At 48.0% G+C, this 16,064-nt stretch overlaps 1 protein-coding gene across 1 annotated transcript; it reads left to right on the top strand.

Annotated features, from left to right (window-relative positions):
* Nucleotides 1-122: 122 nt before the first annotated feature.
* DNAJB11 (DnaJ heat shock protein family (Hsp40) member B11) lies at nt 123-14,967 on the top strand. The gene is made up of 10 exons (XM_063338970.1): nt 123-294; nt 540-696; nt 4,402-4,499; nt 5,629-5,761; nt 6,754-6,896; nt 7,442-7,524; nt 8,525-8,582; nt 9,149-9,260; nt 9,663-9,822; nt 14,552-14,967. The coding sequence occupies exons 1-10, from the start codon at nt 227-229 to the stop codon at nt 14,614-14,616; spliced, it is 1,077 nt and encodes a 358-aa protein (XP_063195040.1). The 5' UTR covers nt 123-226; the 3' UTR covers nt 14,617-14,967.
* Nucleotides 14,968-16,064: the final 1,097 nt, after the last annotated feature.

The raw sequence follows: 16,064 nt of genomic DNA, 5'->3' as shown, positions 1-16,064 counted from the left end.
TGGGCCGGCGGGCTGCGAGCCGACGCCCTGCCCGGCGATTGGCCGGCGGCGGTGAAGTGTGCGCAGCCGATAGGCTGTCGGCGGGCGGCGCGCGGGGCTGCGCCGCGCTCCTATTGGCCGGCGCTCCCATCGCCGGGCTCCTCCACTTACACCATCTAATGGTGGCCGGGCCGGGGCGGGCGGCTGCGGCGCTGCGGACCCTCCCGGAGACCGCCGCCCCCCCGCCATGGCCCCTGGCTGGCTCGGCCGCCTCTGCCTTCTGCTGCTCTGCCTCTGCGGGGAGGCCGCCGCCGGGTAAGTGCCCCGTTAGGGCCTGCACCCCCACACAAATGGGGCCGGGCCTGCACCCCCACACACACCGGACCGGGCCTACCCCCCCCCCGCACCGGACCGGGCCTACCTCCCACACACACCGGGCCTGCACCCCCTTCGCCGCCTCAGTGCCGGGCCTGCCGCCTCCCCACCTCGGGCTCGGCGCTGACGAGGCTTCCCCCCACCTCTCTCTCTCCCTCTTCCCAACCCGCCCCCCCCACCGGCAGGAGGGACTTCTACAAGATCCTGGGGGTGTCCCGCGGCGCCTCCATCAAGGACATCAAGAAGGCCTACCGGAAACTGGCGCTGCAGCTCCATCCCGACAGGAATCCCGACGACCCCAAGGCGCAGGAGAAGTTCCAGGACTTGGGGGCTGCCTATGAGGTGAGGCTGGGGGTTCCTCCACTGCCCCGAGCCTGTCCGTGGGCGCTGCTGACCCCGAGGTGTAGGACAGGGTGTATGAGGTCTGGTGTAGCTGCTGGGGAAGGAGAGGGGTGAAGGTGTGTGCCCTGTTGTAGGGAGCTTGGAGAACCCTTAGTCCTCCCAGCCAGTCACAGACTGTGAAGAGTGGACAGAGCTCATGGTAAAACATGCTGGGAGCATGAAGCTGAATTTGGCCAACAAGTAGTCTCGTGAGGCTTAGAATCATGGAATGGTTAGAGTTGGAAGGGACCTTAAAGATCATCTTAGAGATCCCCTGGGCAGGGACACCTCCCACCAGACCAGGCTGCTCCAAGCCCCGTCCAACCTGGCCTTGAACCCCTCCAGGGATGGGGCAGCCACAGCTTCTCTGGGCAACCTGGGCCAGCGTCCCACCACCCTCACAGCAAAGAATTTCTTCTTCAGATCTCATCTCAATCTCCCCTCTTCCAGTTTAAATCCGTTCCCCCTTGTCCCATGGCTCCCCTCCCTGATCCAGAGTCCTTCCCCAGCTCTCCTGGAGCCCCTTTAGGGACTGGAAGGGGCTCTAAGTTCTCCCCGGAGCCTTCTCTTCTCCAGGCCTGTAGGCATCATCTTGTAACACTCAGGGGAACAAGAAAGGATGCCTTCTAGGGAATGTAAAGGCCCTTCCTTCTATAGGACACAGTGCAATCCATCTTCCCCCTTTGCTATATTGAATTTCAGACATTCTACTGCATAAAAACCAAAGGTAGAAAGGATGCCGGGTTGATTAGAGAGCTCCTTCTGTCAGGGGATAATAAAAGATCTTCCTGGCTCACTTAGCCAGGAGAAAGTGAAGGCAGCAAGTTCACGTTATCTGGTGTTTATTAATAGTTCTTTGACGAAGAAATAGGGTTGTATCAGTTATAAGTGTTGGCACAGGAACAAGCATGTGTATGTACAGGGCCTGGCTGTGAGGAAGTTCGAGCTGACAGGAGATAAAAGGTGGTTGGCTTGTCTTTTAGAAGACATTAAGGTGGGGAAAAATAATGGTGGGTCACACGTGCATGAGGATTTGTGTTGTTTCCATGATAATATAGTAGCATACAAATGATACCTGACACTAGTAGCAGAGTGCATTATATAAATCATGTACAGATTATTTTATTAGCCGAATGTTTTAAGTCAAAGCCTACTTTCTCTGTCACCTACGCAAATGTTAACACAGTTTAGGCAAGGTGATAGGATGTGTTTCTTCCACGTTCTCTGTCCTTTTTGTCTCCCTTCTGTCACTGTGGGTTTCCATCTGCTCCTGCCATCCCCTGAGAAGCAGGGGGCCCCCAAGAAAGATGGTGTTGACCAGCCAGAATTCGTAGTAGCGGTTTCACCAGGAGCTTGCCTGCACCGGTGGGTTGTTTGGGTGGGAGGTTTGTGTCTTCCGAGTCGTCAAGCTTCAGAAGGAAAGGGTTTGGGTTCCCACTGCAGTCCAGTGGTGCTGCCCAGCTTGCAGCTGTGGCTCCCGTTTCCATCCCTGCTGCTCCTCTGCTCTTTAGATACGCAAATATAAAATGAAGGTTTACTCTGAAGCTGTTTGTTGTTTGTGTGAGTTGGGATCTTGTGACATTTTACAGTACTTTATGCATGGGAAGCGTTTCTCTACTTCTTCCCCGAGTCCCAGCTTATTTAAGTCTTTACCATAGTAACACTTGAGTGTACTTTTTCTATTAAAAACGTTGGGCAGAAAATGGTTGTAAAATCAAATCAGCAGGGGATGTGGTGGCAGAAGTAGCTGAATATTAGCTTTTGTGAGGAGTGGCTGGGTCTGCCTCCTCCTAACCAGAGTAGTATTGAAGCACAACAGCATCCGAGTTGTTCAACATCAAGTGTGAAGTTCCAGTGCTAACACAGACAGTATAAATGCAATGAGCTCTCAGTGGGTGCCGGTGAAAATTAAACTTGGAAACCCTCCCTTCAAAGTCTTCGTTCAGGTGCTTGTTGCTGAAGAGAGATGCGTCAGAATATTGAAATCCCGTATTGATGGACACAGTTTTTAAAATAGGTTTGGAAGAAGTAGCATTTTGATGTCCTGCAAGGTCTCTGTCTCTTTGTTTAGCCAGTACAGCTTGAAAATCCTTCTGCTAAACTAGCTACGGGGTGCAGTGTGTGGATTTGATTGTTTAGGGCGAAAGGGAGCTAGAGTTATGTTTCCCTTGTAACCTAAACCAGGATGCTTTTCGCCAGAAAGCAAGAGCCTTTGTTAGTAGCACCGCTGCTCGGGGTTTGGCTAGTTGACTCTCTATAGCAGAGTCTTCCCAAAAAAATATTGTGGGGAAAGTAGGTTAATTAAACTACTTGGTCTCCTTCATTTTGACAGCCTAAGTGATTTCCACCCTGCAGCTGTGTGGTCTGAACAGGGTTGTTTCAATTAGAAAGGAAAGCGATCCCGTGTGAGGAACTGAGACTCCTCAATGGTAGTCATTAGTCTCTGGATGGTTTGGGGGCGGAGTTTCCATGGGTTTTTTTTTCCAAGCTTACCCACAGCAGTTGCTTTGCTTTCAGGGCAACCTAACAAACAAGAACTCTCTTCGCAGTACTTGAAATTGTCTTCTGGGAGTTGTTTTCCAGCAGCCTGCAGAAAAGAAGGAAAGTGAATGGAAAGGCAAATATTTTGTGTTCTTAATTCCTTTCTTATTGCTTGTGGTATCGTCAGTACTGCGCGGTGCTCTACCAGAAGAATTCTGCTCTGACTCCAGCGCATCACAGAACAGAAAGTTTATCCCAGCTTTAGGAAATGTGTAGTTTAATGCAAAATCTGGAGTGACAAAGGAAGAATTAAACTCTTACCTACTAGGTGAAGCTAGTAAAATCACTGTTGGGTTTTTTTCCTGGTTGCTAGCCTTTATCATTGGTTACAATTTCAGGCCGGTTTTCATGGTTTAGCCAGCTTCTCCACTTGTTTAATTCCTTCTCCACCTGTTTCCACTCCTCTCTAGCCTTCTGAAAGCTAACGAGGCCATTTTAACCTTCCCAAATAGGATCAACAGGGGAGGGAAGACTAAATGTGACTGGAAACTTCCGGATCTCTGGGGGACAAAAGAGCAAAGATCAATATTTAGGAACTAAAATTGGAGCTTCGCAGTTTTGAAAGTCATGTGTGTTGGGATGTGTTATTCTGCCTCAGCGCCAAAGTTACTTCTAACTTTTGCTGCCTTTAGGAATGAGGGCCAGCGTTCAAACTGGTGCGGTGTGACCGTATTTGGCAGGTTTCAGCTTGTTAGGCAAAGTTGCCATCATAGCTAATTGTTACGAAACAGTAGCTGGAGAAATAGGCATTTTGTGTGCTTGAAGACCAAACTGGGAAACAGGGGTGGTACTCTGTGACTTTTCAGTGGGTCCTGCTTTGTAGGAACTGATTTCAGTTATTCCTTCGGATTCTTTTTTAATCCTTAAGTTAAACTCAGTATGGTTTATATTTTCCATGTTGCTTCTGCTGTTTTAATAAGCTTTTCTTTTCATGAGGTTAACTGATAAATGTTTAACTTTTCTAGTCCGGTGCAGCCAGCAAGTTCTAGCCGGTGCTTTTGTAATGTAAAGCACTGCTGCTTGTCCCCCAGTAAGGAGTACTGGTGAGCTTCCTCTCAGAGCTGTGTTTAAATAACCCGGTTCAGATGGGGGTGAACGTCTTGTCTGCTCGCATCCCTTTGCCAGGTGCTGTCGGATGAGGAGAAGAGGAAGCAATACGATGCGTACGGTGAGGAGGGATTGAAGGATGGGCACCAGAGCTCCCATGGAGACATCTTCTCACAGTAAGGAGATTTTGCAACTTGAGGCTATTCTGTAGTTGGAGCTCTAATTTAGTGGTGTTCATGCACGTGTCTGACGTGGGCAAATCCTATGTTAAGGTCTCTTACCCAGTCAGGAAGCACTGATCTGAAGCGACAATTGAGAATTTGAAGAAATAAATTTAGAGTGGGTATCCCACGTGCAGCTTTCGGTTGTCTGTCTTGTATCAGTCCTCGCTTCAAGAGCAGTGAGTAGCACCCAGTGGTGTCTTCCCACATGGGCAGCTCTTGCACACTTGGCAAGCTGCGTGGCCAAGTGTGGGTGGTTTGTAAGGTGCTGCAGCTGCGTTAAACACATAGGAACTTTCTTGTGTTATCTGGTACGTGATTGATATTTAACCTGTTGGCACAGATCACGTGTGTGCTTTCGGGGTCACTTTTTCTTTTGCTAAGTAACGCTGTAGTGACTTACACTGCATTTCAGAGCAACTGTAGAATTTGGATCATTAAAATCTGAAGGCACCTGCACATTGCTCAGGCAGAACCTGATTTTCTCTTTGTTTAAGCCCCCTTTGGTTTGCTATGCACATATTTACTAAAACTATTCCTGAAGTTGCTCATCTCATGTAATACTTTTGGGTGAGAACTCAAACCATCTGCTGGTCTGTTTTGAGGAAAAATATGCAGACTTGCGAGGAAGTTGATTTTTTTTCCTCATCCCTCTTGTTCTCGAACTACTGAAAACCAACTTGCTGGCACTGACTTGCAGTGCCAGAGATGAAGCACTGCTCAGAGATTGCACCTTGTGGTGATGGTAGCTGAGCAGCAGCGCAGTATGGAGAGGACTTCCCTTAGGCAGTGGTCAGATTTTGAGGTGTTGGCATTCAACTCCTGCTCCAAAACTTGTTTTCTTTAGTACAGAAGACTCTTCCAAAGTGACCGCTTTGTTTGAAGGCGGTAGCTTGTGTCCTGGAGGAGCAAAAAAGAGGTATCTGGATTTACTATGGTGCTCTTGTACTGTGAGGAGGCTGCTCTCTAGGGGGCTAGAAGCATTTGCCAAGCTGCACGTTGGTGTTGCCTTGAGTGGCTCTCTTCATCAAAGCCTCGTTCGATCAGAATTCCTTCCTGAACTGATTGATGTGCTTTACTCCAGCTTCTTTGGGGACTTCGGATTCATGTTTGGAGGTAACCCTCGCCAACAAGACAGGAACATTCCCCGAGGAAGTGACATCATCGTGGACCTGGAGGTTACGCTGGAAGAGGTGTATTCAGGAAACTTTGTAGAAGTAAGTTTGACTGCTTGCCTGTCGGTCTCTCCAGGTCTTCTCAGGTTTGAGAACCCTGGTATGATCGCTGCTCAGAATGATATCTTCTCCCAAAGAATAGAACTGAAACAGACGCTCGTTTGCTCAGTGTCTGGCACTGACAGTGGGGGATGTTGTGATGCTATTTGCTTGTAGTTAACTGAAGAAACAATACATTTATTCATCTTTGCTATCTGGCAATTTCTGTATAAGGGGGTGCTTCTTGTGGATATTGGCTGTCAGTGACTAGCTGTAGCTTTTCTATTGCAGTAGCCCAGATGGAAAAGGCGTAAGTGGTCTCTCTAGAATTTAGTGATATTTGAGGGCCCATTCAAAAGCCTCAAATTCATTTTGCAATTCTTGCAAAACAGTGTTGAGGATTTTTCATAGCCTCTTTATACAGCCAAACATGTCACTGCAAACTTCTGATTACATACTTGGCAAATGTATGGTGGCCTTTTAATTTTTTTTTTATTATTGTTTTGTTGTTTGGTTTTTTTTAAGCAACCTACATTTCTGGTGCTGACAGTCCCTGGTATTCTGCATGTTAGAATTTTGCGGTGATTGAGTTTGTGTTGTGAGTGTCTGGGTAAATGGGGAACTCCAAATAATTTTGTCCGTTGTGTGGAATGAGGAAGCTGTTGTAACCAAAGGTGTCAGGTGTTTCATCCTGGTGTTTACCTTTCCTATTTAGAAAGGTGTGCCAGAAAAAGAAAGAAAATGGGTAATAGTGGTGTCAGACGGTTTTTTTTCTGATATTTTGATGTTTAATGTTTGGTCAGCAAGAGGTGTAAGGTGAAAACTTATCAGGCGTCTTTTGCCAAGACCATGTGGAGCTACTGTGGAGGCAGCAGAGAGTGCATTAAAAAGAAAAACCCAAACTATGTTCAGGCTGTTTGAGAAATCCAGACCCTCGTGGAGACCCAGGAGTGCTGGCCTGTGTGCTGGTGTCACCCTCTTCCTCTCTCATGCAGGTTGTCAGGAACAAGCCGGTGGCAAGACAGGCACCTGGCAAACGGAAATGCAATTGCCGGCAGGAGATGAGGACCACCCAGTTGGGGCCTGGACGTTTCCAGATGACTCAAGAGGTTGTTTGTGATGAATGTCCCAACGTCAAGTGAGTTTTAAGCTCTTTGCTGCTATTATGGATGTTTATTCAAAACCTGCCACTAGATGGAGAAAAGGGCCTGTACTACCAGCAAGACCTGGGGAATTTGGAAAAATTTAACACAGGTTTCTCACTTCAAGGAGCCAGTCTTTATTCTTGCACTAGAGATGAACAGCTCTATTAGATGTAGGGCTCCCCAGTTTGCTCTTTCAGCCTCTTATTCCTTGAATAATCGGTCATACTCATTCCAAATGGAACTTCCACAGCTAAATCTGAATAACCAAAGTCAGGGAAGCCCATGGTTTCCAGCTGGGAAGAGTTGGACATAGAATACTGTGGTGTAGTTGCACATCCAGATGCTGACTGTGAATTTTGGGAGCTTAACTTTGCCTTCTCTACTAGATGAGTGGCAGCACTCGTCCTCCAGTTTTAGATGTGAGCAAGGAGAGAGTATGTGTAAACTTGTGGGGGTCTTCTCGTTACCCCATTAATAGAAGTAGGTGCTACCACCTACTGTTGAAAACTTAGCGCTTGCTTGCTTTTCCCCTTTGCAGGCTTGTGAACGAGGAGCGAACGCTAGAAGTGGAGATAGAGCCAGGCGTGAGGGATGGTATGGAGTATCCCTTCATTGGTGAAGGTACGTATATTCCCTGCTGCTCAGCTTTGGTTGACTCGCTCCTTTTCCATGATGCAAGACTGGTCTTCCTCATGGTGAAAGTGTCCAGGCCCTGCTTTGGTAACTGCTCAGCATGTGTGGTTTTAAGTGTTGTGTCCCCTGCATGCTGCTAAAATCCAGGAGCCTGCTCTTTGCTAAGTCTGGATAACGCTCTCGAGTTCCTGCTCCCTTTGCTGGTACTGGGGGCATGCACAAAAAACAGCTCTAAATCTGATATTTCAGATAACTTTTGAGTAGGAGCATCTGTTCCAGGCTTGAGTACGTGAGGGAATCCCCTCTGCCCAAGGAGATACCTTATTAGCATGCAGGCAAGTCTTTCAGAACAGCGGAGAGGTAGGAACTCATTGAGGCAACAATCAGAAAGTCCTAAGCTCTTTAATAACAGATGTTCCCAGCCAGTGCAGTTGTTCTTTGGGGTTGTTCAGACTGGAGAATAGAAGGCTCCGAGGAGACTGTATAGCAGCCTTCCGGTACCTAAAGAGGGCCCACAGGAAAGCTGGGGAGAGGGACTCTTTATCAGGGAGTGTAGTGATAGGGTGAGGGGTAACGGTTTCAAACTGGAAGAGGGGAGATTTAGATGAGATCTGAGGAAGCAATTCTTTGCTGTGAGGGTGGTGAGCCCCTGGCCCAGGTTGCCCAGAGAAGCTGTGGCTGCCCCATCCCTGGAGGGGTTCAAGGCCAGGTTGGACGGGGCTGGGAGCAGCCTGGGCTGATGGGAGGTGTCCCTGCCCAGGGCAGGGGGTTGGAACTAGATTATATTTAAGGTCCCTTCTAACCCAAACCATTCTGTGATTCTATGATATGTTTAAGCAGGGTTTTTAGACATGTAAAGATCAACTAGTTGTTTAGGTTTTTTTTTCCTTTAACATGTGAGCTGCGAATCTCTATTGTTTAATATGCTGCTTGTTTCTTCAGTTGTTAACTAGCTCTTTTAAACAGAGCTTCTCTGTCTTTTTCACAGGTGAACCCCACGTGGATGGGGAGCCAGGTGATTTGCGCTTCCGAATAAAAGTTCTTAAGTAAGTAACTGGCCTAGTTAGACCGCTCTTTCTGGTTCATCTAAAAAAAGCTTGCAGGCAGCTTCCTGGCCAGTGTTGCCAGCTCGGCTAGCGTGTAGCTTACCCTTCAGCAGAGTTGGTGCAGCCAGGGATCGGGCTGTGTAGGATGTTCAACCATGATGATGCTAGAGTAACTGGATTCACCACTGTTAAGATGCTGTGATAATTCCGCTTTTATTTTGTTTGGCTTGAATTCTGGCATGCTTTAGTAGCTCCTGTGTGAATCACATGAAATATCTCCTTTTTTCCATACGCATACTATCTCCCTATTGTAAGGAAATGCACTACTAAGAAAATCGTTGCATGAGTCACAACTTCTTGACACGCCTCACCATTCATTGCCCTAGAAATAGAAAGGTTATTAGCAGTACATATCTCGCACAGGAAAACGAAGCTAAATTTCATTCATTCTTCACTTCCTCTCTGATTTGTGACTTCTCCAAACTCGAAAACAAAGAGGAAGAAGCTAAGGAACCTATTTCTGCTGTGGGGAAGGAGAAAAGTTCCCATGTCTCTTATTTCTGCAGGCACCCAGTCTTTGAAAGAAGAGGAGATGACTTGTATACAAATGTGACAATCTCGCTGGTCGAGGCACTTACAGGCTTTGAAATGGATATCGCTCACTTGGATGGGCACAAGGTGAGGCAACAGTTTGCTTTCTTGCTGCGTGTAAACAAAATTTAACTGTAAGTCTCCTGTGCTGAGGGTTAGCTTGCTCAGACTCTGTGCAGCTGCTGGTTGTATACGGCACCCCCTCTGCTGGAGGCTTCCAGATTAATTCCTGTGGCCAAAACAGGGTCTGTACAAGGCGTGCACAGTGTGGGTCTGGGTTCCAGGCTGTCACAGCAGTTACTGCGTGTGCTGTCTTGGGTGGTGGTGGTTCTGGTGTGTGTCCTGGCAGTAGTGCTGCTTGGACCCCTTGAATATCACTGACTTTAGCAAGGAATCAATATCAGTTGGAAGCTTTTCAGTGGGTCGGAAAGGGTATTGGTGCATATACAGAGAACACTAATAACACTCTGAAATTTATCTTGTCTCTAGGTTCATGTTGCTCGGGATAAAATTACGAAACCCGGGGCCAAACTGTGGAAGAAAGGAGAAGGTCTTCCAAATTTTGATAACAATAATATCAAAGGCTCACTAATAATAACATTTGATGTGGAGTTCCCCAAAGAGCAACTGACAAACGAACAGCGGGAAGGTGCGTGTTTTAAAGCTCTTGTCATGGCAGAGGCTGCACAGACCTCTCACCAAAGCTGATAAGAACTTGGCCCAACCACACCAGTGGCCTGTAGCGGTCAGGAGGGGGTCTCTTTTCCCTGTGCCCCTATGTTGTGTACAACATAACACAGTTGGCCGATGCCCTGTGATTAACTTCCATTTCCCTGTGAAGCAAGCAAGGTTGGCTGCTGCAGCTGTAGGGAACCAGATTAGGTTGGGATGTGCCACTGCTGGGATGTAGCACTTGGCAAGTTTGCGGGTGCTTTGTTTCGTAGCTGGCCATCTGTCTGAGCTGAAAGACTTACCGGGCTTAGCCTCTGTCTGCTTTGCCTTCGCTGGAATGGAATCACAAGCCGTTTTCCAGCCCCTGTTTCCTCTTTCTTGGAGGCAAGACTTATGAAAATGCCCCTACTGTCAAGGGGTAAAGAGTCTCATGAAGCATCAGGTCTCTACATCTCCTTCCACCCCAAGTGCTTTGTGACTGTATAGGGAAGAAGGGTGCAATGCAGACGTCTGGTAGGAGAGCTCTGCTTTTCAGCTTCAGTGCTTAAATGGAAGCTTGATAAACCATGTAGAAATCCTAAAATTGACAGCAGAGCAAATACTATGCTTCTAACTGGAAATTCCTCTTTGCTTCAGCAGCCTCTGGGGTAGGTTCTGCTGCTCTGCGCAAGGCATCAGCGCAGGCGTCAAGGGTCCTCTGTTACAGGGCAAAGAAGTTCCTGGCACGTACCAGTGGAGCTCTTTAGAAAATTCCCATCCCCAGAACTTCTTCCTGCTTGTCGGGCTATCATACTTCCTTCTTCTGAAGGGGCCCTTTTGGTGCATTCTGGCAGCTCTCCTGGTAGAATGGGGCAAACGCACAGCTTTCCTGGACTCCTCAAGCTTGTAGAGGGAAGCCAAGCCCTGGGTGGGCTTTTCCCAGCCCTGCAGCACTTACTGCTGCGTTGATGACGCTGTGCTGGCTACCACTTGGAGCCCAGCTGCTGGCTGCAGCTCCAGGGCTGACTGATCTTCTGTGCCTCTTCCTGCAGCTGTTTGGGCTGCAAGGGCTGTGCTTTGGGTGAACCTGGGTTGTGTTTTGACCCCTTTGCTTTCCTGTTTATTGCAAGTACATTGTGAGCCCAGTGAGGGCTGTGGAGCACAGTGTCTACATCAGTGGTAAGTCTCATTCCAGGCTCTGCTGCCGCTCTTGAAGCTTCATAAGGCGACACCTCTCGAACAGACGTGAGGCTTTTCCAGCTGTTGCTCTTGGCAGTTTGTGAAGGGACTGTCCAAAGAGCAGTGGTAGAAGCCTGTGTGTTTGTTAAAATAGCTCACACATCTTTATGGATATCCCGGGAACAGAGAGGTGATGGTACTGGCACGAGTGTGTTCAGGCACGAGGCCTTTGGATGTTTCACTCCCTCCTAAAGCAGTTCCATGCTTCCCAGGGGAAGGTGACTGGGTGGACGGTCAGATGCATTTCTGTGTGCAAACATCTCCAAACATCCAGTGATTTAATGAGGTTTTTGAGGGAATAGGTCTATTCATCTTGTGTGGCAGCAGTTCAGTGTACACATTCAAAGGAAGACTGTAGGCTTCAGAATTCAAAACATCCCTTTTTTTTCTTATTGTTGGCGGCGGTCCTAATTTCTTATCTCATAACCATATGTACAGCTCCTGGGGTAGTCAGAAGGTACTCTGACTCCAAGAGCACCACTCTGGTCAGTGTAAGCTTTAGAGTCAGAGAAATAACATGCTTGCTTTCCTGCCAGCGTGACATCAGGGAATTTATTGCCCGTTGATAAGAGGTGACTTTCTCTTTGACATATCTTTCATACATCTCTGCTGACACTTGTTTATTGTCTCTTTTTGTTTGGTTTTTTTGGAGCTTTGGATCCCATGCTTCAACTCTGGAGTGCTCAGAGAGCAACGGCAGGCAGCAAAGCGCCCAGGTTTTGTTGTAACCTGTCACCTGTTGGCGGTGTCAGAAAAATATCGAAGTCAGCTCTATTAAAAAAAAAATAAAAAAAAAAAAAAAAAGCCTGAGATGCAGCAGCACCAAGTGTCAGGATTCCTGGCTGGAATTCCTGATTGAACATCAGATACGTGTTGAAATATCCTGTGTGCTAATGAGGGTATCCTTCAGGCCAGCAGGCAGCTGCCTGGTACTAGCTAGCAGGAAACGAGGTATGGGAATGGTGCTAATCCTGCTTTTTTCAGGGTTACTGGAGCACACCTTTCTCCAGCAATGTCCTTCCTTTTGAAGAACTACACATCCAGGAGGCACATCCTCTTACCCGTCAGCCAGGAAGCTGCCTTTGAGCCTCCTTTGGCTCTGGAGGGGAAGTGAACTTGTCTCGTACTCCCCTGTAGAACGAGCCATCCTCAATGATCAGCAGCTCCTGTAGCGGGGCTGGCTTTGCCCTGCTGTTGAGGGTGTTTCTGAATGTAGAAAAAGTTCAGGATTCTCTGGGCAGCCAACAAGAGGCATGGATAGTTCTTGCCTGGCAGAGAGCTGTCTTGCTTCCAATTATTTCTTCCAGGACAGTTTTCCAGTATTTTAACACAGCTACAGTGACCCTTGCGCATCAAATCACCTGTCTTAAAGGACAGGAGTATTTGTAGGCAGAGTGATTGAAGGGTAGGCAACTGGGACGAGGTTTGTAGGGAGACATACTCTCTTTTAGCTGGATTAGTCCTGAAGAAGGACTTGGGGTTTGGTTTTTTTTTTCTGTACAAGTAAATTGGCTGATTTAATTACTGATCCTCCCTCTCCCTGCCTATGTACCTCACTTGAAGCTAACGGATACTGCAGGATTTTCTAGGCAGCCTAATCTGACCTTTTGTACAAACACGGAAAGCGTCCGGCCCCCCCTTCACCGTGACTCTGGCTTCGGTGGAGCAGCAGAGCAAGCTGCTGCCAGGCAGGACCACGATCCCATCTTCTGTCATGTTTTGGTGAGAGGCAGCTGCCTTCATGCTTTGTTGCAAGACTGATGCTGTCCTGGGGACATCCAACAGCAGAATTATAGCAGTTTGGCTTAACTTTTTTATTATTTGAAAGCTGCCTGTGGCTTGGGTCTCTGTTTTGGGTCCTGACAGCCCCTGCTCAGGCTCAATGGTTTCTGGTGCTGGTCAGAGCAGAGATGCTGCCATGGCCAGGGCACTGGGAGTCCTGGCGGTGTGTCACCAGGCTGACTTTAAAAAGGGAGTCCCCTCCGATTATCTCTGGAAAAACAGTGTGACACGTCCATTCTTGCCAGCCTGCTTCCTCTGCTTTGTTCGGACTTGCCCTTTAAGTAGAGCGAAGACCTGCCGGTCTTTCCCTGAATGTGCTGACCCCAGTAGATGAGCCATTACGGTTTTAAGGGCTGACTCACTCTTCTCTTGCTCTGCTCTGGCAAGAATTTGATACCACCAGGACCTCAGAGCAGTCATTCTTTGAATTTTTTTTATGAATGGTATTTGTAAAGTCACCTAAGACTCCTTTTCGAAACAGTGCGTTTCAAAAAGCCTCAAGATTTTCTGACCTTCGGTAGGATATTTAAGACCGCGATAACAAGTTTGCTTCTCTTACTTGCCTTCAGGGTCTACTTCTAATGGACAGTAGTGTCCCCAGGCACCGCTTACCGGTGTGAAAACCTCTGCTTTCTAATTACTCCTGTGGGTTTCTGTAGCTGGCACGACCAGAAGGACTCAAACGCAGCCTTCCCGATCTTCTAGCAGATTTGTCTTGGCCTGTAGAGGGAGCCTGGGGAGATGAGCGAAATGAGATAGACTCTGAAAATACTCAGAAAGCTGTTTGTTGATGCAGCTTTACTTAAGATGATAAAATTGTTCTGCACTTCCATAGCAAAGCAGCTCTGGGAGACAGCTTTATCCCTGTGAGGGTCTCAAGGTGGTGCTTTGGGCTTTGAGTTTGTAGCAGAGGAGGGATCTTCTCCCTGGATCCCCTGGCCTTGTGCATTCCTGAGAGTGCCTGAAAGCACTGCTGTGGCATCACTAACCTTGGTTCTGCTTCTCCTTGTGGGAATGCTGAAGGGGTAGGAGTAAAGCTGTTGCAGCACTGGGTTTGGGGGGATTTTTCCTTCTCTCTCTCTCTCTCTTTTTTTTTTTTTTTTTTTTAATGATGCTCTTAGAGTACCAGTATTTGCTATAATTTATACCAGTATAATACTTCCTTCTTAAGAAGAAAGGCTGAGGGATTTGGGTCTCTTCAGTCTGGAAAAAAGACGACTGAGGGGGGATCTTATCAATGCTTATAAATACTTAAAGGGTGGGTGTCAGGAGGATGGGGCCAGGCTCTTTTCAGTGGTGCCCAGTGACAGGACAAGGGATAACGGGCACAAACTTGACCATAGGAAGTTCCACCTAAACGTGAGGAGGAACTTCTTTGCTGTGAGGGTGGCAGAGCCCTGGCACAGGCTGCCCAGAGAGGTGGTGGAGTCTCCGTCTCTGGAGACATTCCAAACCCGCCTGGACGCGTTCCTGTGCAACCTGCTCTGGGTGACCCTGCTCTGGCAGGGTGTTGGAGGAGATGATCTCCAGAGGTCCCTTCCAACCCTATGATTATAGCACGTATATTATTCAGATACGTGGGCTCAGCGTTGAAAGGCTGGTGCCACGGGGCCTACGAGCCAGACGTGTAAATGCAGCGGGAACATCAAAACGCGGAGTCCTCCTCCTGTTTGTGCCCCACAGTGACGCTTCCCTTTCTCTTGCAGGTCTCAAACAGCTGTTAAAACAAGGATCGGTGCAGAAGGTGTACAATGGCTTGCAGGGATATTGATGTGCGGAAAAATCGGACTTAACGGAAAATGCAAAGTCCGATTTGTTTGCAGTCTTTTCTCCTGCCCACTGTAGAATGGCAAAGAGGGAGGGTGGGGCAATTGTTGAGGTATATATAATTATTTTTTTTTCCTTTGTAAATTGTGGAAGTGCTCAGATGAGCTGGGGGAAATACTACCCTTTTCAGGACATACCTGGTGCTGCCTATCACGTTCCACGTCCTGGAACAACAAAGAGACTCCTTGAGCAGAAAAAAAAAAAAAAAATTGGGGAAAGGAGTTTTAAATTCCACACAGATTGGAATTTCTGGTTTTTAAATACATTTTGATGTGACTTTTCTTCACCATCTCAACATATTTTCACAGCTTCTCCTGCTTTTTATGTCCTTTGTGTCAGTCTCTTCCGAGTTTCTGTTGTTTTGTTGTCGGTTTTTTTTTTAATCCCAGTCCTTCCCGCCCTTCTCCTCTGAGTCCAGAGTGTGGTGTTGCTTCCGAGTCTGTGTTCCTGGGGCAGGAGTTTGGGTGCTGTTGGGAGTGGACTGGCAGGAGAGCCTTTGCGGGCTGTGTTAGGCCCCACAGATGGTTGGGAAAGCGGTGGAAAAGAGTCTCTTCAAGCTCCTGTGGACTCTCTTAACTACCAACTAGTCCTCGTGTCCCAAAAATTAAAGTTTGATTTTTAAATTTGAAGTCACGACAGCTTAGCAAAGACTCCTCAGACTTCCACGGTGGGATTTTTTTAGAAAATCACGGGAATGGCTCCTTGTGGCCTTGGTTCTTCCTCGTTGTCCCCAAATGTAACCAACAGCTTGTCTGGAAAAGTTCACTTTACCTCCTGCGCTCTGTCCTCTGTGAGGACGGGTGACGCTAACAGCACAGAAATAAAGGTGTTTGAGTTGGAATGGCAAAAAACTCCCTGGTTCTGTATTTCAGCAGCCCTCACCCTGGGACGGCTGCAAGTCGTCGGACGAACAAGGAACCGTCCCTTCGGTGATCCGAGCTGTGAGCTTCTGGAAAGGGTGAAACCACGGCTGCTAATACCGGCAGAAGTTCTGTAGCTGCTCCAGCTGAACCGAGGGCCTCTGCTCTGTCATGAAGACCCTGCTGCTTTAAGCATCCCTGTCAGGGACTCTCATCTCCACGTGTCCTTCAGGAGCAGCAGCTAAAGAGTTTCTCAGAGGTGTCTGTGTCAGGCTCGTGCTTCACTGCGACAGGGGTGTAGGCAACAAGGGAAATGAGGCAGTTGTTCGTGTAGGACATTCTGCTCCTTCCCTCTGGGCTCTTAGGGGCTATAAAGTGGGATCCTCACAGCTCGTCCCCTGCCTGGGAAACAGATGGCATCTGGTTTCTCTACCTGGAAATATTTGCTGGGGAGCAGCAGCAGCAGGAGCCTCAAGGTAGTTGGTTTTTTTTGTTTGTTTGTTTTATTTTAAGTAGCTCAGATCTGAGCCCG

Source organism: Chroicocephalus ridibundus, chromosome 6, assembly GCF_963924245.1.
Source record: "Chroicocephalus ridibundus chromosome 6, bChrRid1.1, whole genome shotgun sequence".
Taxonomy (NCBI): domain Eukaryota; kingdom Metazoa; phylum Chordata; class Aves; order Charadriiformes; family Laridae; genus Chroicocephalus; species Chroicocephalus ridibundus.
The sequence above is the reverse complement of the archived record's forward strand: the minus strand, read 5'-3'. Positions and strand labels throughout refer to the sequence as shown.

Bases quoted from the DNA above. Each gene is read 5' to 3' on its own strand.
- DNAJB11 (XM_063338970.1), top strand. From the start codon at position 227: ATGGCCCCTGGCTGGCTCGGCCGCCTCTGCCTTCTGCTGCTCTGCCTC. The intron at 697-4,401 runs GTGAGGCTGGGG...TCCCTTTGCCAG, and splicing joins ACTTGGGGGCTGCCTATGAG to GTGCTGTCGGATGAGGAGAA. The intron at 9,261-9,662 runs GTGAGGCAACAG...TCTTGTCTCTAG, and splicing joins CTCACTTGGATGGGCACAAG to GTTCATGTTGCTCGGGATAA.